Here is a 24,165-nt window from a genome sequence, read left to right as displayed (position 1 = left end):
TAGTATTTTGTTTCTAGGAGTGATATCACACTCGATCTTTGTTTCTTTCTTTTCTCGCCCCGTCTTCATTTTGCTTTGCTTAAAATGCAGCTGGTATTAGCGAACCGCCCAAATTGACGATTCAATTGCGCCTAATATCGATGTCGAGCCAGTTGCTCCATGGACGAAGGATACAAAGCTCACCACGTAATATTTGCGGCCTAGCTTTGTTCTAGGCTTAGATTCCAATAGAAATCCTTGTTGTTGTTTTTTGTCTTTGTTTTTTTTTTTTTTTTTTTTTTTTTCGTCTCCCTGTGCTTTTTTTATCCTTTTTATTCTACTTTGAACTTGAACTGAACACCCTCCAGCTCCACCAGCGCATGTTCATGTCGCGCCACTGATAAGATAGTGCGGACGGATTTCCGACAGCAACTCGCGCCTATCAGCAGCCTGCCGCATACAGCAAACCATTCACACTGCAATCAAGAGCTATACACCACCTACGATCGGACTGGGTCAACATCTTGGTTACTGTGTTTAATCAAGTCTAAACAGCGACTGTGGCACAGAAAAATTCAATCTCTACCCTACCAAGCGGGGCGACCAAGACACCTCAACCGTATCCCAGCCCGTTGCCACCATGACTTTGTCGCCTGTCGTGACGACGACGCAGTCGAACGAGGCGCCCTCGATACGTGCGGTAGGCTCGCCATATAAGAACTTGGCGTCCGGCACAAACTCATCGTCCAACGGTACGCCCAAGCCGACGCCACCGACATCCGCGCCGCAGGTTCCTCCCACGCTGGACGTGGCCGAGCAGATGAACGAAGAGGAGAAGCGTAAATATGTTAAAGGTATGCATCACGAAAAAAAAAGCTCTCGTCCACGACTTCAGAATGTTCATTTAACACTCAGTGTTCCTCGACAGGAAAGAAGCTCGGTGAAGGTACTTATGCCATCGTCTTCCTCGGCCACCTGAAATCGAATCCCGCGAAGCAAGTCGCCATCAAAAAGATCAAAGTGCAGAAGGAATACACCGAGGGCATGGCGCCCGACGCCGTGCGCGAGCTCAAGCACCTGCAAGAGCTGTCCCATCCCAACATCATCTCGCTGCTCTCGGTATTCTCCTCCAAGGACCAGAACCTCAACCTGGTGCTCGAGTTCCTGCCGCTCGGCGACCTGGAGATGCTGATCCGCGACACGGACAACGTGCGCTACGGCGCCGCCGATATCAAGGCCTGGATGGGCATGCTGACACGCGCCGTCTGGTTTTGCCACGAGTCTTTTGTGCTGCACCGCGACATCAAGCCCAATAACCTGCTCATCGCCGCCGACGGCGAGGTCAAGCTGGCCGATTTCGGTCTCGCGCGCTCCTTTGCCGACCCGCACCAGAACATGACCTCCAACGTCATCACCCGCTGGTACCGCCCGCCCGAGCTGCTCTTCGGCGCCAAGCACTACTCGGGTGCCGTCGACGTGTGGTCCGTCGGCGCCGTCTTCGCCGAGCTCGTCATGCGCGCCCCGTACATGCCCGGCAACAACGAGCTCGACCAGGTCCGCCTCATCTGCGAGGCCATCGGCACCCCGACCGAGGAAAACTGGCCCGGAGTCACCCGCCTCCCCGAGTACACCGTCCCCGGCCAGTTCCCGGTTCACGGCAAGGATTGGTACCTCGGCCGCTTCGGCACCGTCGGCGCCGACGGCGTCGACCTCCTCATGAAGACCCTCTTGCTCGACCCCAAGAAGCGCATCACCGCCCGCGACATGCTGCGCCACCCCTGGTGGCACGCGGACCCCAAGCCCACCCGCCAGCAGGACCTTCCGCGCAAAGGCGGCGGCGAGGAACAGGTCGGCGCCGATCTGAAGCGTCGGCCCGGCGTCGTCGACGAGGACCGCGGAGGCAAGGTCGCGCGGAAGCTAGACTTTGGACAAAAAAAATAGTATTCGGGTGACCTCTTTTCAAAATTCATGCGGCGTTTTCTGGATTTCATGGTTGAAAAGAGTGTTAGGCAAAGCGAAAGACACCGCTGACATACACCTGGCGTTAAAAATCATAGACGGAATAGTAGCATGCATTTGTCAGTTCATTTGAACAGGAAACATGCATCACAACTACAAATTGAGATGACCATGTAAAAATGTACTCGCATTCCATGCCCGGCCATCAAGGCTACTAGTGAAGATAAGTTTGAGAAAATAATGAAAGAAAGCCGTAGACTTCGTAAGAACACACCCATCCCATATCCTCTTTTCCTTCTGCCCAATTCGTTGCCATCATTGCTCTTTTATCTTCTTCCCATCTTGCCCGAGATCGTCAGGAGTTGCATATTGTCGGCCAGCTACATGACGCAGCAATCCATGCCGTACATGGCCCTCTCGACATCCTTGCGGACCTGGTACCAGTCGGCGCGGCGCTGCGCGTACTCGTACACCTCCTCGGCGCGGAAGACGCCGCCGAAGCGGTCGCCGTCGGCAATCACCGTCGCCATCTCCCGCGCGTGGGCCGGGTCGATGAGGTACACCTGGCTGAGCTCGCGCAGGGCGCGAAAGTACGGCAGCAGGTCCTGGATGCGCAGCGCGCGGGCGTAGTCAAAGTAGAGGTTCATGTCGGCAATGAGCTTGACGGCGCCGTCGACGCTGACGCGCTGCCGCTTGAGGTGCTTGCAGATGGCGGTGAAGAGGCGCTGGCCGACCTCGCCGTTGAAGACGTCGAGCATCGACTTGTCCGTCGTGCCGACGAGCATGCTCGTGTGGCCCGAGACGAGCGCGACGATGCGCGACGCCGTCGCTGTGGGGCCAATGTCGAGGCCGCCGCCGAGGATGCTTGCCGTCTTGTCCGTCGGCGCCACCGGCAGCGGATTGTAGTCGGTGGGCGCCTGCGTCGTCGCTTGCAGGTACTCGACCTCGTCCATGAGCACGTCGATTCCCTTGTTGAGGCCCGCCGCGACGGACTCGTCCAGCATCTGCTCAAACTTCTTCTTGGCCATATTGGCCGGGTCGAGAAAGTCGTTGCGGTCCGCAATCTTGGGCGTCGCGAGCTGCTGCTCATAAAACACGTCAATCATCTGCGATATGAGGTCACCGACGTTGACGAGCTCGATAAATGTCACCAGCGGCGCAACGCCGCCGCCACCTGGCTTTTCGCTGGTACTGTTGTGGTTCACGCCCCGCGGGTTGTACTGCGATAAGTGCCCTACAGCAAGGTCGAAGCCGTGCTTGACGTGTCTCTGGCCAAGGATGCGCAGCAGCACGACGAATATCGTAGAGCACTGCTCCTTGGCCTCGCCGCCTACCTGTCCGCCCAAAGGGATCAGCATGGAGGCACGGCCCAGGCTCGTCTTGGCCGCCTGCACCAGGCTCAGCGCTACTTCAATGCTACAGAGTGACTTGATGCCTTCCAGCTTCGAGGCCATGATGGCAGCCTTTGCTGCGAGTTCGTCCGTCGGCGCCTTAGCTCCGGGGGCCGGGCTACTGCGGCCCAGGCTTGGCGTCTCAGGCCGTGACGGCATGGGCGTGGCCACCGCAGAGGTATTAGCGCTGCCGGATGAGGAGAAACCCATGCCGGGCAGCGCCGTAACGGGCATCATGACGACCTTTCGAAATGAGCTCAGAAAGTCCTTCTTCTCTGCCGATCGGTTAATGTTGGACATGTAATACGACTCGAGCGACGAGTCCTGCTCTGAGAGCTTCTTTTCCCACTGCGACACGAATTCTTCGGCCCGTTTTGTAAAATATTCCAACTCCTCCTGAAGGTACAGATCGAGATGTGGTTCGAACACCCGTAGCACCATCACCTTGGCCATTTCGCGGATCTTTTCCTCAACTGCACCTGGCGGCTTCAGCGACCGGAAGAAGCGCAAGGTCTGCTCAAATATCCCAGAGACCGCCTTGAGATACATGCCCAGTGACCGCTCATGGCTTTCATCAAACAGTGGTGTTGTGTATTCCATGATGATGTCTTCTCGAACCTTGTCCACGAACTCCCAGAATACTTGCTCGGAGTCCGGGAAAATCCGCTCAATCACGCTGGCTTGCTCGTTAACTTTGACCAGCAATCTCTCATAAAACTGCTGCGACGGCGCGAGTGAAATGTCATCGGCCCCTTGCCCGCGATTTATGCATTCTATGGGGTTGAAGTTCATAGCTGTGTCATTGAGAATGGGGTGTTTGCGAATGAAGATGTCGATGGCGCTCTTGGCTCCGTTGAGAGCATGCAGCACATGGCCAAAACGGCGCATCCGGCCGTCCACGTCCCAGAATTCGTATCCTTGCTCAAATTCTCGCACGACTGCACTTTCAAAAATTCCCATCATAGAATTAAGCCTCGATTCTCGGGTTATGCATCCAGACGACCAGTCGCTCTTGGCAAATTTGTGGAGGTTTGCGAGCATTTGCGCCTGTGTCTCGGGATCTCTAAACGCTTTGAAGACAATTGGCTCTGCATGTGTCTTGGCCTTGACGATGTCAAAGTAAAACGGCGCCAGCGCGCCGTAGATCTTTCCGTACTCTTGTCTAGCACCTCCTCGGATACTCTGGGCATTCTTAAACACCTCCAGATAGGTGGCCTGGCCCTCGGGGCCGGTATTGGAGACCGGCCCTCCGACTGTCATGGTCTCGAATCCATCGCGTAATTCTGATACTGCTCGTTTCCGCCGTTGCTCTTCGGTCGCCGCATCGAACAGAGTCGTGGTGCCTTGCTTGTTGGCGCCGTTTTGCGCGGCAGCCTGCGCGGCAGCCTGCTCGCGACGGCGGCGGACCGCATCTTCGAAGCGTTGCCTTGCTTCTCGCTCGTCCCAACAGCCCATGCTCTTCAAGCGAGACACCCATCGGGCATCCTCGTATACCATCTCTTGCATGCGGCGAGATGTTCGAGCGACTCGCATCTGATCGGCGACAGGTAGGTAGTCGAGCACCGCAACTAGTAATTCTGCACGAGTGACGCTTTATTAGTCTGGTTTGGCGATCAATCCGATATCCTCCCCAGTTTCCATGAGCTTCATACCTGCTGGCAGCTTTGAGCGTCTGTCAAGCATCTCCGTCGCAGCCAAGGCGCTGAGGATACTGCGACTGCGCGAGCCGCCATTTGCATTGTAGGTCGCCGCCATGATGTCACGGGATGATATGAAAGCCGGTGGCCTCGAGTGTTGGCTCGTCTTGCGGCAATCGTGTGGTCATGGGCTTCCCGGGCAGCAGTTAAAGGTATCTTCTATTATCATTCTGCCCGAAATATATCAGCTGTGTTCGTGTGTTGCGGAAATTGGTCAAAGAGCGGAGGGGCGGGCACGCTGTCCCAAAGCCCCCCGTTACATGCGTCACAGGCGCTAAAGATCCTTGAAGACCGGGGCCTGGGTCTGAACATTAGACGAAGTCACTACCACAGCAATTATTGCGTATAGATTGACATGTGTTAGTCAAGAAATGAGTTGTCACTCGAGGAACATAATTGAACAACAGGAAATTCTTGGTTGTGTCACTGTCCTTTCTCGGCCACACGTCATAAGCTATAAGCTACATTTTAGCCGTTTCCCACGCCACGCCTACCTACCCTGGACAATCCATTATCGAGCTTCAAAAGCCGGCCGACAACGAGCACCATTTACTCTATCTGGAAGTGAAAGTCTTCCTGGATATTTGCTCGGTATTATGGCGAATTAGTCTTTTAATTCTTTCGCACTCAGTCGCTGGGAAAGGTATCCGTGCGATGTTGTGCAGCACGTTCCACTCAACACGGGCGTCTTTACTCAGGGGACGTCAAGAGTGGTACTCGAGATTGTGAGTTTTTCCCGAAACAAATAGCTACTCGAAATGCTCATTGCCCCATATATTTAACAAAAAAAAAATGCGTCAAGCCTAATGAGAACGCAGCCAGCAACCGCAATCGCGTCCAAGTCGCGTCTATACGTTCGGCCATGGCCTGAGCGGAGACCGCACTTCTAGTCTAAAAAGGTAAAAAGATGTGTATGCAGCACGTTCATGGCCCGGCTGGAATCACGAGCATCTATGACGCATGAGATGTTAATCTCGCTCGCACCTATCACACAGTTAGTTCACACTCGAGATTTGGCTGGCTGGCGCACATATACATGCCTTGAGAAATCATTTCCAAGTTGACATTGTGCTCTCCTAGCGTAGAGAACATCTTGCCGGCAACACCCACCATGTTCTTCATGTCGGCGCCTACCAGGCTGAGAATGGCCATGTCGGAGAGCACGCTCACGTCGCCGCACTCCTCTAGACTCTGCTTCGCGCTAGAAAAGGCCTCGATGCGGGTGCTGGCCGAGTGGATGGCCAGGGAGACGTGAACCTCAGACGTGGAGATGAGGTCGACCGAGATGCTATGCTTGTCGAGGATGGAAAATACGCGCGCAAAGAAGCCGTGGGAGATGGAGCGCTTGTTGGAGTGGACATTGATGACGCTAATGTTGTCCTTGATGGTGACAGCCGTGGGCCGCTTCGGAGGCTTAGGCAGGCCGTCGGCGTTGGTGGCGAGATGAGCCAGCGACCGCGAGCGATGCAGCTGGTGCGATGCGGACAAGATGGGGTCGGGAATGACAATGGTGCCGGTGCCGCGCGGGTTCTTGACGTTCTTGATACGGATCGGGATCGGGGGCGTGGCGCGGACGACCTGGTCCATGGTGAGATGGTGGATGACCTCGGAACCGTAGAATGTCAATTCGGCGGCTTCTGAAGGTGTAATGGATGTGAGAAGGCGCGCCGTCGGCACTTTGGATGGATCAGCCGTGAAGATGCCGTCGACTTCCTTCCAGATTTGTAGCTCCTCAGCCTTGAGGCCGACGGCGCAGAGAGCAGCGCAAAGATCCGTGTAGCCGCGGCCGATGTCACCGTCAATAAGACTGCCGGGCACATTACCAAAGAAACCAGTAACGACAGGCACTTTGGTTCCGCAGGCACCAAGTTTCTTCTGGAAAGCGTCCACTGCCGTCTTGTAAAAGTTGGCATCGAGGGGGTCCGCGGCCTCAAAGTGCAGCACGTCACCGAGGTCTACATACTCGGCATCGACGCCCTGCGAGTTCTGTTAGCGTCTAACCAGAACCAATGCACTGAATGGAAACATACACCATCCTGCAGCACCGCCGTCATGGAGAGACAGGCCAGCTTTTCACCAAAGCTGATGACGCGGTCCTTGGAGCGTGCATTGATCTCGAGGTTGAACCTCTTGGTTGCGATGATGTACTCGACGAGCTCTTGACATTCTGCCTCTATACGTGTGATGAGTTTCTGCCGTAGTACGGGGTCGCTGACATAGGCCTCGGCGGCGGCAATGTGATCTTTACAGATGTCGTTCATGAGCATCTTGGCATTGTCAATGTGTGCGAGCTGCTCCTCCTCGGCGTTTGTCGCAGCACCGACAGCTTTGAGCATGGCATAAACACCAAGCAAGCTGACTGCATGTTAGAAACGGCGATGCAGTCTCGTGGGCGATGCAGTTTCAACTCACCGGCTGGTGGTGCCCTCGGCCTTTTTCCCCGTGCTTCGCGCAGAACATACTACCACCACTCGATTTCGTAGCAAGCTTGCCCTGTAGACCAGAGGTTAGATTTCGCGGTCGAAACTGCATACAGCTGAATCTTACCTGACAATATCATGCGCAATCTTTGCAGCGAAAAAGTGTTAGCGTCAAGTGTCTCACGCTCACAGGCCACACGCGGCTCTCATTTGAAGGTCCATGGCTCCATGGCGGCATGTCACCGATCCGACGTACCTTGCCAGGAAATTTACCAACGCTCGTACCTCCAAATTTTTGCACAACCCAGCCCAGCTCGGGCGAGTTGAAGTATGAGTAGCCGCTCATGGCCCTTCTTGTGCTCCCGTCCCCTCACGCAGTGTCTGGCCTGCAAACGACAGCAGCCTGGGCTAGAAATGAGAATACCGAAATCTCGAGCAATCCAGAGAGTGTGAATATGCCCTCTGTTGCCTGTTCTGTTCTGCCGTTGGCTCGTCGATGAAAATTACTTGTCCGTTTACTCAGCACTGTTTCCGGCTCGTCGCTGCAGTCTTTTTTTTTTTTTTTTACTGGCTGCGCGAGTCACAGGCAGAATGGCACTTGAAGACCCGCCAAAACGGTGACGGCCGAGAAAGTTTCGCAAATAACACCTGAGATTGGTCAACAGAGCGGATGAATTGTAATGCAATGATGAAGAAATAAAAAATTGTAGAGAATGCTCTTGCGTGCAGAAATGGAATAGATCAAGAATATCAACAGCCAGGGTACCAATCGGGCTGTCGACTCACAGGCTCCAGGTATGAGTGAAAAAAAGATCGGGTCGCCGGAGCCGGAGGTTGTATGCCGGGGTCTTGCTTCGAGGCTATTTGGGTGGTGCTAGTCGCGTTGAGCCCACTGTAACAGTGCTCGGCCTGGAATCGCTGACGCCGTGCCCACGGTAGTTCAGTGATGTAGGCGCGTCTTCGGCATGAGGGTGCTTGCGGTTGTGATGAAATATAAGCCCTGGCCTAGAACAGGTTGTTCGTCGGATAACGGTGTAGAGCGTCTGCACGTCCCCGGATGGAGAGAGAGAGATGCATCCCCCTTATCCGCCTATGCGTGCATTTAACTCTCGCGGGGCAGCGGCAATCACAGGCCAGCAAAGCCTTCAGACGCTTCCCAGGTCCGTAAATGCACTGTACCGCCCCTGGTAGCTAGTTACGTGGTGGGTGCTGGGCTGAGAACCTCTCTTGTCTTGGGCACAAACCATGATTGCGCCATCGCACGCTAACTACTAATATCTGGTGTCGCTCCGAGATTTTCCCGTCCACAGAGGTTCTTTCAAATATTTTGGTATATTCCATGTTACCGTCGCGTTGGTCTTGGTAGCCGCCGGGCCGCATAATCATAACCTACGGATGAGCTACCCTCAGTATGGGGGAATAGCCGCTGCTCTCCATGTCGATAGCACCGTAAGCTTTAGTATGTGATGCTATTATGTAGCTTCAATCTAAAGTTACTACAAGTGATAACGTTTAATAAGTCTCGCGACGCTTCACAAGCCACACATACTCCACAGCATCATTATAGCACACATACACTTCACTCGCTCCGTAGTAAACTTAGGGTTATCACATGAACTAACTCGAGACAGGCCATATGCTCAGAAGTGCGACATGGGTAGGAGGAGACTACCAATGACTTAGCTAACCAACAAGTTAGGCAAAATAGTCTACTATATCTTCCCTATACATTACGAATAGGTCAGACTAGTTAGCTTCGAGGGGCCTTTAGGTATTTTCTCTATAATCAAGTGCTAAATCCGCTTTCTAATATGAATCGCAAATATGAGGCACTAGTACATCTATATCTTGCGCAACAAGCTTAGTGCATCGCTGTTTCGTAAGGAGATCTGGCCCGCCCAATCGCACATATTTGTAAACTATTTAATCAGCTAGAATAGAGATCTCTTGAGTAGTAGTATCTTCATCTTAACAATGGTGTCTCATCCAGTGTAGTACATTCCCCACTCTAACAATGCATGGAGTAAGATGCCGAGTTTGCAATGTAGCGGGCTGTTGCCTGGCGGCGGGCCAGAGCATGAGGAACATTGGCAAAGTACAGCCCTTCCGGTATTGGTCTGCTAATGGCGATAAGGTTACACTAACTGACTATCTACGAAAGTATTTCTCGGCGCAGTGTGGGCCAAGGGAAGAGTTGTCAAGATACCGAAGTGCTAGTATAGCTGTAGCGTGCCGCACAATCGGCCTCCGATGCGATCTACGCATCGCAGCGTGCTGCTTTTGTAGCAGCGCGAGACCACAATTTGACGGAAAACATGTTAAAAACACGCAGTACCTATGAGATAGACATTATAAAAGCTTGCACGTATCTTGTAGTATTTGATCGGCTACGGTAAGCATTTTGCCATATCATCACCCACGCTTCTAATCTTCTAATCCTACATCCCAGCACCGGAGGCTATTGCATGCAGTGTCGCGCTGTTGCAGGTTCAGAGTGAAATACCACTCAAGCAGTATATTGGACTGTAACATTGCGTACCTTGGTTTCCGAGACGAGTTTCTCTGGCTAAAATCAGCAACATCACCTACGACCGTCTACTTTCAGGCCAGCGCAATGTATATAGTCAATATGTAAAGGACGACTGGGCGACTTTCTTTATTGTAACTAGCAATATCCATTGTTCGGCAACGGCGCTCGGAAGTGAGGGTGGGACAAGGGACGGGAGACCACAATTGTTGCGCAAATGTACCAGTAAAGCCTGAGGCGGCTCAGATAAGACTCGAAAGCTCAGAGTGGAACGTTGGCAAGATGACGTATTCGCTTAGATATGAAGCGGGAAACAAGCCAGAATAATCATGGCACTCACTTCGGGCAAGCTTCCGGTCAGCAACTGTGCCAGGAGAACCAAGTACTTGGTCCTGAAACGGGACGTGTAGTTCTCTCTGGAACCGTGCCACAGCAATTACACATGACTTGATTTTCCAATTGTTTGATCAGAAAGGCGGGAAAAGTTTTCATGTCGCGTGTGAGTGGCTGGGGCAGACACTCCTGCTGTGTTACCAGATCAATGTGATAAAAGGCCGGTTCCGGTCATCATAGCGAAATGAGCATGATAACCTTGACACAGAGTATATATATATTGGTATGACAATGGAATCCTGTACGCGGGCCATGGAACCGGCGTATGGGTCTGTGAACCTACTTGCGCGCGAGTTATTTCGTCGGTCATCTTTCCAATAGAAATCTTCCATGCAGTTCTTGTACACCTACCTGCTTGAGCTCATACTATATAAGTGGTCGATACTCTGCTCCTGAATTCTGAATTTCTTTTTAATCATCACTCTCAACACATATCTGAAAGTCAAACTTCGAACGAGCCTTCTCAGCCTTCACAGCCCCAAGGCTTCAGATTCCAGAGTTTTTCTTCGTCGACTTCTTGCAACTTTAAACATGAAGAACACTCTTCCTTGTCCTGCTTGGGCCTTCTCGGCCGACTCCAACGTACAGTACGTAGAGGATGCCTTCTACTCCGCATAGGACAAACATTCATACTGACACGACTTCTTCCAGCCGCGCCAAGGATCGATCGTGGTTTGGTGACGACTACCAGACCATCAGCAGCGTCCTCGGCGTCAAGCACGCCAGCGCATCGCCGGGCGCGGCCGTCATCGGCATCGGCACAGTCGAGCTGCGCGTCAAGCGCCGCCCGGACGCCCGCGGCGCGCAGTCCCACGGCATCCTGCGACTGCGCAACGTCCTGCACGTGCCGAGCTGCCTCTGCAATGTGATCGGGACGCCCATCGCGGAGGAGTACGTCCTACGGACCGGCACCGGCGGCGTCCGCGAGATCACGGACAAGAAGGGCCGAGCGGTCGGCTACTTCCAGCCGCCGGACAAGCCCGGCCGGCTGCCGCAGCTGCGTCTGAGCGGGCCCCCGATCGGCCCCCGCGTCGGCCCGTCGCCGTTCAAGCCGGCGACGTCGTACAAGATCAGCGCGTGGTGGCACGACGACGACCGCAGGCAGGTGATGCGGCAGCTTGCCAAGACGGCGGCGGGCAGGAAGCAGGCGGCGGCGCGGTCCTCCACGGCCTCCTTTGACGACGAGGAGCGCGCGTGGATCATCAAGACGTACGGCAACGTCTGGACCTTTATGCGGTCCCACAAGCTCCGCGGCAGCAGCGAGGAGGACGCCGCGACCGCGCGGCACATTATCCGCTCGTTCCGCGCCCCGGGCCAGGCATCGGCCGCAGTGCCTGCACCCAACGGCACGGACAGCGGGCTGGGCATGGATGGGTCGGTGGCGGGGAGCAACGGCGCCGTGTCCGCAGAGGCTGACAGGTATTTTGGGCCCGCGGAGCTCGCCTGGGTCCGAGAGAAGTACGGTGACGGCCTTTCCTTCATGGTGAGCCTACGCCTGAAGTTCTCGGATGCCAATGACGGCCTCAAGGCCAACAGAGTCGCTGCCATCCTGATGGCGCCCGCCACCGACAAGGGATAATAATGCACGCAGCGCGCGCGGTGGTGTTTTGGAGGATTTTCTTTGTTTTGGTAATATTTCTTTGAAGTTTTTGAATAAAGATGTCATAAACAAAAGTCTCAGTATTATGGCTCAGTAACTGTAAATCGGGCGATGTATTATATGAGGCAGCACTGAGTCTTGAATAAGCCGAGAGTGGTAGTCAAAACAACATGAGAACCAAAGTCCAATAGCACAGAAACGTATGGTAGATTCTTTGAGAAATTAAATCCTTGACTCTGAACTTGGCCAAAGTATAGTCATGCGGAGCATGTGAACCTCCTCGTCGACGCAGGCTTCTCGTTGCACGCTTCTTGCCAGGCCGCAGTAACCTCATCGCAGGTTGAGGTGCCATATAAAGGCCGGCAATTCAGCGAAGAACATACCATGATCGTATGGGGACTTCAAGATGATCCAACTCTTTCTCGCACATTCATCGACTGCTCCACCGCAGTCGTTTACATTGACATTGTGACGCCACCTTCGAACAGTGTCTCCCAAATGTTGGCCGTCTGCCAGCGCATCGCTTTTTATGCCCCGTGTGCCATCTGTCGCATATCGAGCCATTGACTTTCGAGCGACTACGGTCGGTGTCTGAACGAGCGAGGCCAGTCATCCTGTTTACACCAAGTGCATAATCACATTTGGATGAATGAGCATACGCGTTCCATGCAGCCTTAGAATGTAGTAAAGGTAAGTCCCCAGAGAAGTAGTCCATTATTTGGTCCCGAATACCAACAATGGTGTCAAAGCAGCCCGTCCCCAAAATGCAACACGGCTGACGAGGACTATTGCTGAGCTCGCCAAGAGTGCATAAAACGTTGGTTGGGACACGCAATTTCCACATCGTAGCTGCATTCTGTTTCGGCCATTGGACAGTACGTGGGGAGTGACAGCCGACATAATTATACAGTGTTTCGGTGTCGTAACTCGCTGGCTTTGCAAAGTAGGCCTGTACATAGGGAGCACAAGTAGTATTGTCAAGCAATGTATATCATCCAAAAGAGGGAATATTTGTTATTCAATCAACAGCTGCTAGTCCGAGGACCAGTTCATGGCTCCAATCATTAGACAAAATACTTTTAAACATAGACATTCGAATAAAATAAACCACCACAGAGACTCCTCCTTAAAAAAAAACAAATATCCAGTCGCCGATAATACACAATATTCCGAGATTGCACGGGTATTCTAGCCAACAATTCATTCGAAAAGACCGGTCGTGCTCCAGAGTGATCGCACATATAGACTTCGTCATGTAGCTTCGTGCCCTCGTTTCGTCATCTTCCCAATTGCCTGCTTATAAGTGTATAGCTGGGGTATTCATACCATCCATTCAACCAACCAGAAACGCCAACGTCAATGCCCAAACCATGCGCCAACCATTAATTTGTTACATGCCCCTCCTTTACGTTGTAAGCTCACCAGCTCCCATAAGCGCTGGCGCCTCAGATTCAGCAAAGGTGAATTTATGCATAGGAAAATCCTCCTCTGGTGTTCGAATGCCAATTCCACTGTCATCATGCGCATCATTATCCACGGGCGGCTGAGCTGACGCGTTGTTGATCTTGCTATTGTTGTTGTTGCTCGCAGGTGGAGGGAACGGCGCGCGGCCGGGCTGCGATTGCGATAGATTCAGGTCTTCGCTGGCGTTGCTGTATCTCGACTTCTGGCAGCTGGCCTCCTTACCAGCTGCCTGGGCGTTTGGGGCAGCATGAACGCTGGGGAAAGCTTTCTGCTTCATGAAACCCCCCTGCTCCGCGATGAAGCACACCATTTCATCAACCCAAGTCTTTGTTACCCACCACGACCCAAAGCTCTTGCCTTGCGATAATGTCAAGTCGCGCATGACGGTAGTGCCAACACGCTCTACGCACCACACAATATCGGCGTGAGATGCGTAGGTAAATTTGGAGGGAAGTAATCGCAAGAAGTTTACCCATCTATCCAACACGTTTTGACCAGTGGAGGCAGCTCCAACCTCGTTCTCTGGACGGGGGTTGCGGCTTGCTGCATCGCCGTAAATAGTAAGCACTTCGACCTCCCAAGGGACGTTGACAGGATCCAAAAGATCGCGCATTTCAGTAACTAGCAGGTCGACAACGTCATCCATGCCGCGGGTAGGCACGCATTCAGCTACCTTGCGAGCGCGGATCATGGTAATCCAATCCACATACATCTGGTCGCGGTTGGCAGGATTTGAAAGCATATTGGCGGCAGCATGGGCCGTCAGGTTGACTCGTAGAGCGCGATCAATCAGGCCTGCAAAAAGAGCAGCAGGCGCCTCTTTGGCGGCAATAACGTGCTGCGGCTGGCCTTGGAATGATTCGCGAATGTGCGGTACAATTCTTTCTGAGATGTTTCTCAGAGTATCGAGAACAGGTTTGGGTACGACTTGTAGTGTTAAGCCAGAGATGATGCGCATCATGCGCTGATACAAAACATAGTCGCAGCCCTCAATCCACGGCGCGAGTGCCACGTGGCCAAAAAGCTTTTGTACGGGCATAGTAAGTGTACCTTGGAAAGATGTGTAGAGGTGGAAAAACGTCTTTTCTCTGCAGTATCGGATACATTCGACAAGAGACGTACAGTGAGACCTGTACAGAGCAGACAAGGACTTGGCTGCGTCAGGGTCGGTTCCCTGAGGCAGGAATGTCTCAATGGTAGGAAGACCGAGAGGTTCAGATTGCTCAAAGTCATCCTGATCCATGGGAGGAAATTCCAGTTCCAAGCGAGTCTTGGTAGAAGTAGACTGAATGTTGTCAATGCTGGCAAGATCCGGTAGGTTGTACAGACTGTGTGATCTATCTGCCACTTGCATGATTGTGTGCTGTTTTTGGGATGTATCTAACGTCTCTGATAGGGAATCTGCGCGTCGTGAGCTGTTGGGGGGCTGTGATACTGCGTTCTGGCTCTGGGAGAAGCTCTTGGCTTCAGAGATAGCGCGAGGGGGCTGGGGAGCTTCCAACATGTCGGTCTGGTCTTCAGCAAGAGCGAAGTTGACGTAGTGATACTTGGACTCTCCACGAACTCCCAGACGACGGGTTTTCAGTCCCGGAAACAGAACACGAACGAGCTTTCCGAAGCTTGCGGGGTTCAAGACGGTGATTCTCTCGGTGGCACAGCGTGAAGCATAGTTGGCATAGACTCGACCACGGGGAACCGACCCTTTACCCTTGGTGCAAACAGAGTTGATCCTGCAAAGTGGATTAGTATAAAGAGAACCAATGGGCCACATATGGCATCATTACCAAAGCATCGCGAACACCTGGCGGGTTCTTTCTGAGTTTGGGCCGCGCTCATTGCCATGAAGCTCAGAGGCAACATCTTGCAGGCCACGGTGTCTGTTGGCGCTGAAGAGCTGTCGCATTTCAAGTTCATTGTTGGCACTCGATCGGGTGGGTTTGGGCACACCGGCAGCGAGAGCCATGGAGTCCGCGTCGTCAACGTCGTCTCGGTCAAGCATTTGGCTGTCGCCTTCGGTAAAGCTGGCATTGGCGCCAAACTGGTCGGCAGGAAGAGGATGTCTAGGCATTCCGTGGGGATGCTGGTGCTGATAAGCCATGTGGTGCATGTGCGCCGCCATGGAACTGTCCATGGCAAACTCATGGTTGGCGGACTGCATGTGCGTGGCAGCTTGCAAAATCATGTCCTCGGGAGACATCTGCGGAGCAGTCATGTCTTTGGGATGAGGGTGCTCGTTATGTATCCACTGGCCGCCGTACATGCCGGAGGCATCGGTAAATGTAGAGCCATCCATGTTGTGTTGAGTCGTTGCGCTGTGGATAGAAGCAGTAGAGGCTCGGGACTGCGGTCGCTTCCGAGATTTGGCAGCGCGCGCTGCGACCGTGTCTACGGGAGGAAAATAGGTTTAGAATGCGTTCAACGAATGATAGTTTAGGTTTGTTCAGAGCACTGGAAAAGTGAGGCGCGAGACGTACCTTGGTCCATGTCGTGATGTTGTATACGCTGGTGTTGATATATGGGCAAGCTATTGTGGGACAATAAACATTGGCCGGTTGTTGTTTTTCCAGGGCAGTCGACAGGATGTAAGCAGTAGCAGAGGCGGTGACAACAGGGACACAACAGAAGAAAGAATTGCAGAAGCGTCTGCAGCGCTTCAAGAGTATTCTGCAGGGGTCACCGGCAGTCTAGGCGCGCAGGTGGTGGTTAGATATCGTCGACTGCAAGTGTTGTTGTGGTTGTTTTCTGTTGCGAGGCCAACGAGAGGAGAAAAAGCACAGAGGCGGCGACGAGTGGGCACGCTTGAGGCAGGCGGTGGGTGGCGGGAAAGTAGGCAGGCAAAACAGGCAAAACAGGCAAAACAAGCTGGGATGGGATTGGCCTGGCCGGCTTGCTTCAAGTGGGGTGAGTCAAAGCAATGGCCCCAAACAAAACAACAACTCGAGTGGTTTAGGTAAGCACGTAAGCAGGTCAATCTTCGCATCTAATTTGGCAGAATTCCGTGCGCATCGAGGTCATTTTGCACGGTCGTGTCACACTGTGTTTGCCCGCACGCTGGTCGCAGCTTAAGTTAGCCCTCCCCGTCAGCACTCAACACTGTGCTGTACAGTGTACAATGCCTAAATGCCACTGGCTGCCAAGTAATGCCAATTACCTACTTGCTTGTTGTGCTTTTATCAGGCCAAAACCCACATCTAAATAAGGTAAACACTCAGCGAGGTATTCTCGCCATATACTAGCTTCTGCCCGACTGGGCTGAAATAGCAATTCTCGGGATGCTGGTCATACCAGTCAGTATTCGATTACAGATAACAGCAACCTAGTATTGAGCCCATGGGATACTGAAACTAGGTTTGCATGCTATATTATGTTTGCTCTCTGCCCCCCCTGCTCTTTGATGCCCAAGTAGCCTTCGCTCCAGCGTTCTTCCTCTTTGACTTGTTCACCTATTGATCCATCCCCAGGTTGCTGAGACCAACCATTACGCTGTGGAGGCTTCCATCAGATCAGGCCTTACTTGACGCAATGGCGCTGCCTACCGTACGGTCCGGACCTACCAGTATGCTCAGCCGCGGTCAATAAGTAGGGAATACCCACAATATCACAAGCCCAAGCAGTCTGTTAGAATCTATGTACCTGTTCTCCGCCTAGACTTCGTTTCTCGGCTATTCACACTTCCGCAACATGTACTCCCCCTGCAGCAGTACCCAACACCCACCTCGTAACTGACATGCGCACAACTGCAAGGCCCAGTTTCAAACCAGGATTGCTTAAGCACACGTCAGTACCTAAGTTGGCTTCCCTCATCGTCATTCTTGAGCAAAGCCACCTGCGCTACAGTTTTTGCTCCCACAAACACACTTTCGCTTCGCTTCAACATCGTCGCATCAATCTGTACCAAATCGTTCGCACTCGCCTGATTCAAGTTACGCCAAGCACATCTCGCCACTACCAACTGAAGCTTCCAAAGCTCTCTCTCTATAGCTGCCTCCCCCGCCCCGCCAGTCGCAAAAATGTCTTCTGCTCAGGAAAAGGCTCAAAACTACCTCAGCACTCTCGACCGGGAGGCAAGTCGGCATTGCGATGCATGCTCAATTAGTCAATTCACCATCCTAATTCGTACTTATAGCTGTCTAAATATCCCGCGCTCAACAACCTGGAGAGGCAGGCTGGTGTTCCCAAGGCCTATGCCGTCATCGGTGTCGCGGCCCTGTACTTCTTCCTCATCATCTTCAACCTTGGTGGCCAGCTCCTTACCAACTTTGCTGGCTTCGTCATCCCCGGATACTACTCCCTCGCTGCTCTCTTCACCGATACCAAGGATGACGACACGCAGTGGCTGACCGTACGTGTTGTCTTTCCACCCTCGCAATACTTGCGGCGAAACATCACGAAGTCCTACCCGCTAACGCATTGTAGTACTGGGTTGTCTTTGCTTTCTTCAGCGTCGTCGAAAGCTTCTTCAACATCGTCTACTGGTTCCCCTTCTACTTTGTCTTCAAGTTTGTCTTCCTCCTGTGGCTGTCTCTCCCCATGTTCCGGTAAGTCGCGCACCGTCGCCCCCAATCGCATCGCACATTTTGGATATATCGATGCTAACCTTGGACGCAGTGGTGCCGAGATTATCTTCCGCTCCTTCCTTGCCCCTACCCTCAGCCGATACTTCAAAGGTGGCTCTTCCAGCGCCAACCTCCGCTCCAAGGCGGACGCCGCTGTCAACAAGTCCGACTAAAGGGATTCGCAACGGCAGGCATGGTTGCAAATGAATTTATCGCCTCGGCTTCCCGGACCATTGCCAAAACTGCACGCTGCGTGCAAGGATAACGACCACTGCCTGGCGCAGTTCACGTGCTCTACATACGGAACGCTCGGCAACGATGGATGAGAGTGAGGTGTAAAGGCAGCGAAGTTCAAGCGCCTTATGATTGGAAATGTGTGAAAACGACTTTGTACTTTTCTTTCAAAGACAGTTTGTACCAAATTAGTAGATGTCAATTTCTTGTCTGGCCCATAATTATAGTCTTTGGACAAGGTCGTCATGTCAATGGTGGGTACACGTGAAGCTGCCACACCACGTTATTCTTACTCTCTCGGCTGCTGGGTACAACGAAAATTCATGTATGAAATCCTGGATTTACGAAAGGACGCGAACTCTCTACCTTGAGACTTGGAGTTTCCTCCACATGATGCTGGGATTAACTTTGACAAAAATCTTCACTGACGAGCATTATATATTTGGAATTGAAATGCGCAATCACCGGCAGAGAATTGTTAGAGTCATGAATGAGGACTAAATAATCCCGTGAAGATATATTTATAGATGCCCAGCCAATTGTGCGGATCCTTATGAACATAGATTGCCTCATTTGTCTGTGACAACCTGAGCTAGGCAGGTAGTGTTTGCCCAGACTCCTAATGGGACTCAACTAGGTACTTGAGCCCTTGCCTTTGCTTACTGTGCCATGGCTCTGCCAATGCCGCATCAACGATTCCCGCTGTAGAAGAATCAATCCTACAAATTATTAACTTGTTTAGAATGGAATCAGGAGGGTCATTACATCCTGCCACAGACGAGCCATCGGACGGAAATGAACTATTCGCCGTTGGAGAGATCGCCGACTCGGGGGGACGGAGACTGATGTTGCCTTGGAACGCCGTCTGAACAGTGACTTTCGGCCCCTTGCAATACAGGTCTTTCTTGTTGGAGTGGGAGATGCTACCTCATGAACGACCTCTTATACGACATACAGCAAGAAGAAGGTTTCCAAAAGTCTCGTTTTCTTTCTCGTTCAAGTCATTTCTAGTGCGGCCTGGCGAGCTCAAAACTCCCCACAGCCTGTTTTCTTCGCAAGAGAGTACCTTGCGCTTGTCATTTCAATGTTTGCCCTAGCCGTCTTCGCTGTAACTCATTAGTCTGTTGGATGAGGTCGTCATGGCTGTCAAGAGGCTAGGTAAGGTCTTGAGTTCAGCGGAGGACACACACCGGCGGAGGTGGGCATATCGAGCACATCCGCGTTTGCAATGTAGAACCAGGTGTTATCATGCACGCAGTTGTATCTTCTCTGCTAAACTGACAGCAGTTGATCCAGATTCCGCTTTGGAGGCATCAGGCTGAACACAGTGAGTGGTGTTGATGTGGCCGGCAGGTTTGTCGGGTCGAATGCGGTATACATGGACTATGAACAGCCTTATACCTTATAAATCCATTGACTCTAGCCTAACTATTGCTGAAGAGACTATGTTGTGATAAACAAAATCCAGCTTTCCAAAATAAATTCCAGATGATTATCATGTCGGCATTCTATACAGTAACTGTTGCAAGTTTCCGGGACCCACTATACGTGATACGTCGCGGACCCACGCAGCGTAAACGCCAGAGCCGTCGTCAAGATTGTGAAACGGCCAGATTCCACCTCACGACCATTACCTCTCTACCTACCCCATCCAACTCGACGCAGACTAGCAAAATCATGATAATCTATCAGGCATCATCATAAGCCCGCCGTTGATCACGTAGCGCGCCTCGTGGCACTCCATTGATAATCCCCTTGAGCCGCTGGCGGCTCGTCCACCATGCCATTCAGGTTCCTGCCGTCGCGGTCGGCAGCTTCGCTCGTCGCGACTATATCTACATTTCTATATTTACTCGCATTTTCGGTGGCTGTGCTTGCAGCCGAATTACCGAGTCATCTTCCCTCAAACAACCTGAACGGCTACGATATCGGTCTCCCTCTCGATCTCGGCGATACCTACGAGCCAAGTTTTGCGCCATTTGACAGCAGTTATCTCGGCAAGAGAGCCGTCGTCATCGGCCCGCTCGAGAACAACCGACCTTCCAAGTTGAATCTCAGACCAGGGGAAGTAGCCTGCTATCAACTCAAGAAGACATTCTCCACCGACAGCCAAGGCAGTGCAGCGAATGTCCGTCGCATCGATCTGGATACTGCCGAAGCAGCATTGAATTCCAGCGCTGGAGCCGGCATAGTAGCTCGTCAAGACGGCCAGAGGCTACCTGTTTTCCTGTCGGCGAATACATGCCTGCAACCGTACCGTGTCCCGGGCAATGACAAGGCGGACATGGCGCCGCCACAGCTCACATTGCTCATATCGAATTCGAGCCAAATAGGATGCCCCGACATGTCTATGCAGGACAGTCCTAGCATACAGAAGAAAACTTTCGATGGCGGTGCCGTGATGTTCGACATGAACATCACAGACGACCTGTTTATCTCTGTCCAGGCCCCAAATGTGTCGTCCAGCTACGATGGCCTCTACTTCTTCGAGCTGGCCGCTTCTGCTCAGGACTACTATCACCGATACGTGAACAAAGATGGGCAATTACTATGGCTTGATAGCGATGCAAGCTCAGCTCTTCTAGTCAGCAAGAATCTGACAACGGATGCCGATGAAGCGAAGCAAGTGATGGGCGAAGGCATGCAATATCAGTTCTACATCGATAATGAGCTCTATCCCAGGCTTCATGGAATTCAACACTCTACATGCGGTCTTCAAACAAACGCACAAATATATGCGACACCTGATGGGACAGGTAACCTGAACCAGCTAGTCCACATGACCATGACGACACGAGGACCCGGCGGGTTTCCGAAGCAGCAATTCTTCGTTACTGGGCTGAATGATACAACAAAATACCAAGGTTTCATTGTCAAAGCTCCAAATGCAAACGCGACTGCGGCGAAACGCGATGGAGAGGGCATTGTCGGTGGCGGAGGCACAGTTTTCACATCCACGGCCTTCGACACGGTATCGGGTACGTTCATCAACTTGATAGAGTGAGGTTCGTTACTAACGCTGAAATAGGGACGAGCTGTAAGATGGTGACAGACCTGGAGTTTTGCGATGATATCCAATACGCCGTTCCGGGCAACATCGAAAAGTTCCAGGGCGATAGTAGCCTCGGACAAAAGTATGATGATTATGCCAAAGAAGTGTACGACAATTTTGAAAAGGCACTCATGCAAGTGCAATGTGAAGCACCCTCGACCAAGATGTATTCGCTCCGGAAAAATTGCGATGACTGCAGAAGGGCATACAAGAAATGGCTCTGCACCGTCGTTATGCCGCGGTGCGAGGACTATAGTCTCGACAGCCCACACTCAATCGTACGCAACGCCGGTCAGCCGTTCCCCAACGGAACCAGGCTCCCCGCGGAAGACCTCGCAAGGTACAGCGCGCCGGCTTTCAACACGTCTCGCAACAAGTTCATCGACGACGAGATTGCACCCGGTCCTTACAAGGAGCTCCTGCCCTGTGACGATCTCTGCTACGACGTGGTGCAGAGCTGTCCGGCCGCGCTTCAGCTCGCGTGTCCTCTGCGGCATTTCCGCGAGTTTAACTCGAGTTATGCGACACGTGATCCGGAGAACAAGGAAGTGAGGTGCAACTACCCGGGTGAGCCTCGCACGCGTGTGAACGCTGCTGCAGGTCTTGCTTTTAACACTGCGTTCCTTTGCGGCGTAGTGTTTCTCGTAATGGCATTGCTATACTAATGTAGTTGATATACGTTCGCAGGAAGCTGGGCTCTCCTGCGAATACCTAATTTAGATGACGATATTTCTCACTGCATTGCGCCTGGAGTTTGGCATTTGCACGTTTTATACTCTCGACCGGAGATAGACCTAATATATGCATTTTGTAATGACTGACATAAATATACTGGCCCTTTGTTATACGAGAGGATTTCATTAAAAATTCCTTATAGTGTACATTTTAGTTACAGAAGAAAGGGGCTATTTGATGTGTGGTTGCCGGAGACTTATGCTATCTGGAGCCTGTCGCACCAGCAGCCTTTGACTCTTTGTAGTCGTTGACTTTCTTTTCCAGAGTCTCAATCTCGGCTAACAAAAAGTGTGAGCATGGGGTTTGGGGTTCGTACCCCTCAAAGGGACACCAGTGCATCGCTTGACGGAAAACTGCAGGGTAGGTCAGAACTAACCATCAATCTTGTCACGGGCCTCGTCGGCTTCCAACTTTATCCAGGACCAGTATGCGACCTGATACGTAAATACGGCGAGAATCATGACCTTGGCTATGGGTCGTGAAAATGTCTTGTAGAAGCTTGCCTGCCGTTGTAAAGTTAGCAAATGTTGAAACGGGGCCTCCCGTTGTGCGGCGCGAATCATCTCGACGTATCAGCAGGGCGCGTATCAGCTTGGACAAGGTGACAATGGTGGCAGAGCTAAGGAAAGAGTGTGTGAAAAAAAGAGGCGCGCTCTCACCGTAGGGTTGGCAGACTGTTCTGTCGCATATGTTCTGGCAACGACAAGTTGACGGCGCAGGGGAGGCACGCGACGAGCCAGTGTTGCGGCGCGCGTTGAGAACATGTTGGACTCTGTGAGATTAAGATGCCTTCAAGAATGACCTCTCCTTCCCCCCACACTTTCAACAAATTTCCGTTGATATTGGAGATTTGCCGTGTTCTTTGACTCGATGAGCAAAAGACTGGTGCGGTCGGTTACTGGTAGGAGGGCGGCTCTCTTCTCAGCGAGAAAGTCAAGTGTGGCGCTGCACTCAAAAGCCGCGCGCACGGCCACAGCAGCGGCGTTGGCTCTTTCGGCCCCCACTATTTGCACTGTGGGGAACAGGCCACCTTCCCTTCCCAGCATTGATGGGTCGGCTTGTCTCCTGGGATTGACGACACATGTCCCAAAGGTCCGCCAGACCCCCCAAACCCTGAACTCCCGTTCCGGACAACTGAACAGATTGCTCGATCCTTGTGCCAATTGCAACACAGTCATACCGGAAATTCTACTCGATTCCCTGACAGTCGCCTCTGACTCTTTTACTTTCGGGTATTTGAATACGTTTCCTACTCAGATCGACGCGCCAACCTGCATACCTTGGGGAGCTCCGAAACCAGTTAAATTCCAAACGATCCCTCCTCCTTCAACCGCGGCAAACAACCCACATCTCTTCTTTCTTACACCGATCGTCTTCCTACTACATATACCTTCACAATGGTACGTCATACAAGGCCGGCGGTATTTTTTTTTCCCCATTCGGGTTTCGCGCAAATATCCATAGCGCAACCCGGTAAATCGCATCCCCAGCCAAGGGGATCGTCACTTGTCCCATGAGCTATGACGGCTGACCAAAGGGGCTTTTCCCCTTCTCGCAGGCGCAAACTCTTGAGCAGCGACGTCGCAACGCAAAATTCGCCAAGGAGCAGGAGTCCCGCATGGGAAAGTCTGGCGACCAGATCAAGAAGCGCGTCAAGGTCGTCCAGAAGCCCAGCATCTCTCCCTTTTGGATTGGTACGTGAAGCAACGACCCTGTCGATCTCGCAACAGCCACCACCCCCGCACACATACGACTGAACAAGATTCCGTGTCGTCTCGAAAACCTCAATGGCCCGCCATATGCCTTCGTCTTCATATGCGCTGTTCAATAGTACCCAAGCCCGAGCCATCTCCGGATTTCCCATCTGACGAGACTGGGGTCGTAGATGGGTGCGCCGATCTCCCTAGGACATCCTTCGAGTCCATGCACTCATTCTTAGTCCTGGCGACTTCTGAATATGCTGCTGTAGGGAATGCGTAGGAAGATTTCGGCTTTGCTGCCGAGGACCGAGATGCCCCAGGAAGCTATTGTTGACCCCCCCTTGATGGAGACCCAAATTCCGCATCCCTGGTCAATTACAACACCACATTATACGTTACCTGAGCTGACAATGTCCCGTGAATAGTTCTTCTCGCTTTTGTTGTTTTCGGCGGTTTAA

At 52.5% G+C, this 24,165-nt stretch overlaps 8 protein-coding genes across 8 annotated transcripts; 4 read left to right on the top strand and 4 right to left on the bottom strand.

Annotated features, from left to right (window-relative positions):
- Positions 1-619: 619 nt before the first annotated feature.
- V2A60_004582 (kinase-like domain-containing protein) lies at positions 620-1,920 on the top strand (the record flags this gene model as incomplete). The annotated part of the gene is made up of 2 exons (XM_083255899.1): positions 620-833; positions 908-1,920. 2 exons carry the CDS (start codon positions 620-622, stop codon positions 1,918-1,920), a joined length of 1,227 nt encoding a protein of 408 aa, XP_083112025.1.
- A 398-nt stretch (positions 1,921-2,318) lies between these two features.
- On the bottom strand, positions 2,319-5,084 carry V2A60_004581 (exocyst complex component Sec10-like protein; the record flags this gene model as incomplete). Its single annotated transcript, XM_083255898.1, has 2 exons — positions 2,319-4,906; positions 4,982-5,084. 2 exons carry the CDS (start codon positions 5,082-5,084, stop codon positions 2,319-2,321), a joined length of 2,691 nt encoding a protein of 896 aa, XP_083112024.1.
- Positions 5,085-5,912: 828 nt separating this feature from the next.
- Positions 5,913-7,792, bottom strand: V2A60_004580 (aspartate kinase; the record flags this gene model as incomplete). The annotated part of the gene is made up of 6 exons (XM_083255897.1): positions 5,913-6,010; positions 6,067-7,003; positions 7,057-7,381; positions 7,439-7,519; positions 7,574-7,593; positions 7,703-7,792. 6 exons carry the CDS (start codon positions 7,790-7,792, stop codon positions 5,913-5,915), a joined length of 1,551 nt encoding a protein of 516 aa, XP_083112023.1.
- A 3,105-nt stretch (positions 7,793-10,897) lies between these two features.
- V2A60_004579 (uncharacterized protein) lies at positions 10,898-11,945 on the top strand (the record flags this gene model as incomplete). The annotated part of the gene is made up of 2 exons (XM_083255896.1): positions 10,898-10,953; positions 11,018-11,945. 2 exons carry the CDS (start codon positions 10,898-10,900, stop codon positions 11,943-11,945), a joined length of 984 nt encoding a protein of 327 aa, XP_083112022.1.
- Positions 11,946-13,371: 1,426 nt separating this feature from the next.
- V2A60_004578 (RFX DNA-binding domain-containing protein) lies at positions 13,372-15,723 on the bottom strand (the record flags this gene model as incomplete). Its single annotated transcript, XM_083255895.1, has 2 exons — positions 13,372-15,160; positions 15,215-15,723. 2 exons carry the CDS (start codon positions 15,721-15,723, stop codon positions 13,372-13,374), a joined length of 2,298 nt encoding a protein of 765 aa, XP_083112021.1.
- A 1,717-nt stretch (positions 15,724-17,440) lies between these two features.
- Positions 17,441-18,159, top strand: V2A60_004577 (TB2/DP1, HVA22 family-domain-containing protein; the record flags this gene model as incomplete). Its single annotated transcript, XM_083255894.1, has 4 exons — positions 17,441-17,494; positions 17,557-17,772; positions 17,847-17,968; positions 18,039-18,159. The coding sequence occupies 4 exons, from the start codon at positions 17,441-17,443 to the stop codon at positions 18,157-18,159; spliced, it is 513 nt and encodes a 170-aa protein (XP_083112020.1).
- A 1,841-nt stretch (positions 18,160-20,000) lies between these two features.
- V2A60_004576 (stretch-activated Ca2+-permeable channel component-domain-containing protein) lies at positions 20,001-21,937 on the top strand (the record flags this gene model as incomplete). The annotated part of the gene is made up of 2 exons (XM_083255893.1): positions 20,001-21,198; positions 21,249-21,937. 2 exons carry the CDS (start codon positions 20,001-20,003, stop codon positions 21,935-21,937), a joined length of 1,887 nt encoding a protein of 628 aa, XP_083112019.1.
- Positions 21,938-22,208: 271 nt separating this feature from the next.
- Positions 22,209-22,771, bottom strand: V2A60_004575 (uncharacterized protein; the record flags this gene model as incomplete). The annotated part of the gene is made up of 3 exons (XM_083255892.1): positions 22,209-22,285; positions 22,384-22,510; positions 22,667-22,771. 3 exons carry the CDS (start codon positions 22,769-22,771, stop codon positions 22,209-22,211), a joined length of 309 nt encoding a protein of 102 aa, XP_083112018.1.
- Positions 22,772-24,165: the final 1,394 nt, after the last annotated feature.

The sequence above is a fragment of the Cordyceps javanica genome, chromosome 3, assembly GCF_051103115.1.
Source record: "Cordyceps javanica chromosome 3, complete sequence".
Classification (NCBI taxonomy): domain Eukaryota; kingdom Fungi; phylum Ascomycota; class Sordariomycetes; order Hypocreales; family Cordycipitaceae; genus Cordyceps; species Cordyceps javanica.
This window is presented reverse-complemented; position numbering and strand designations above follow the sequence as displayed.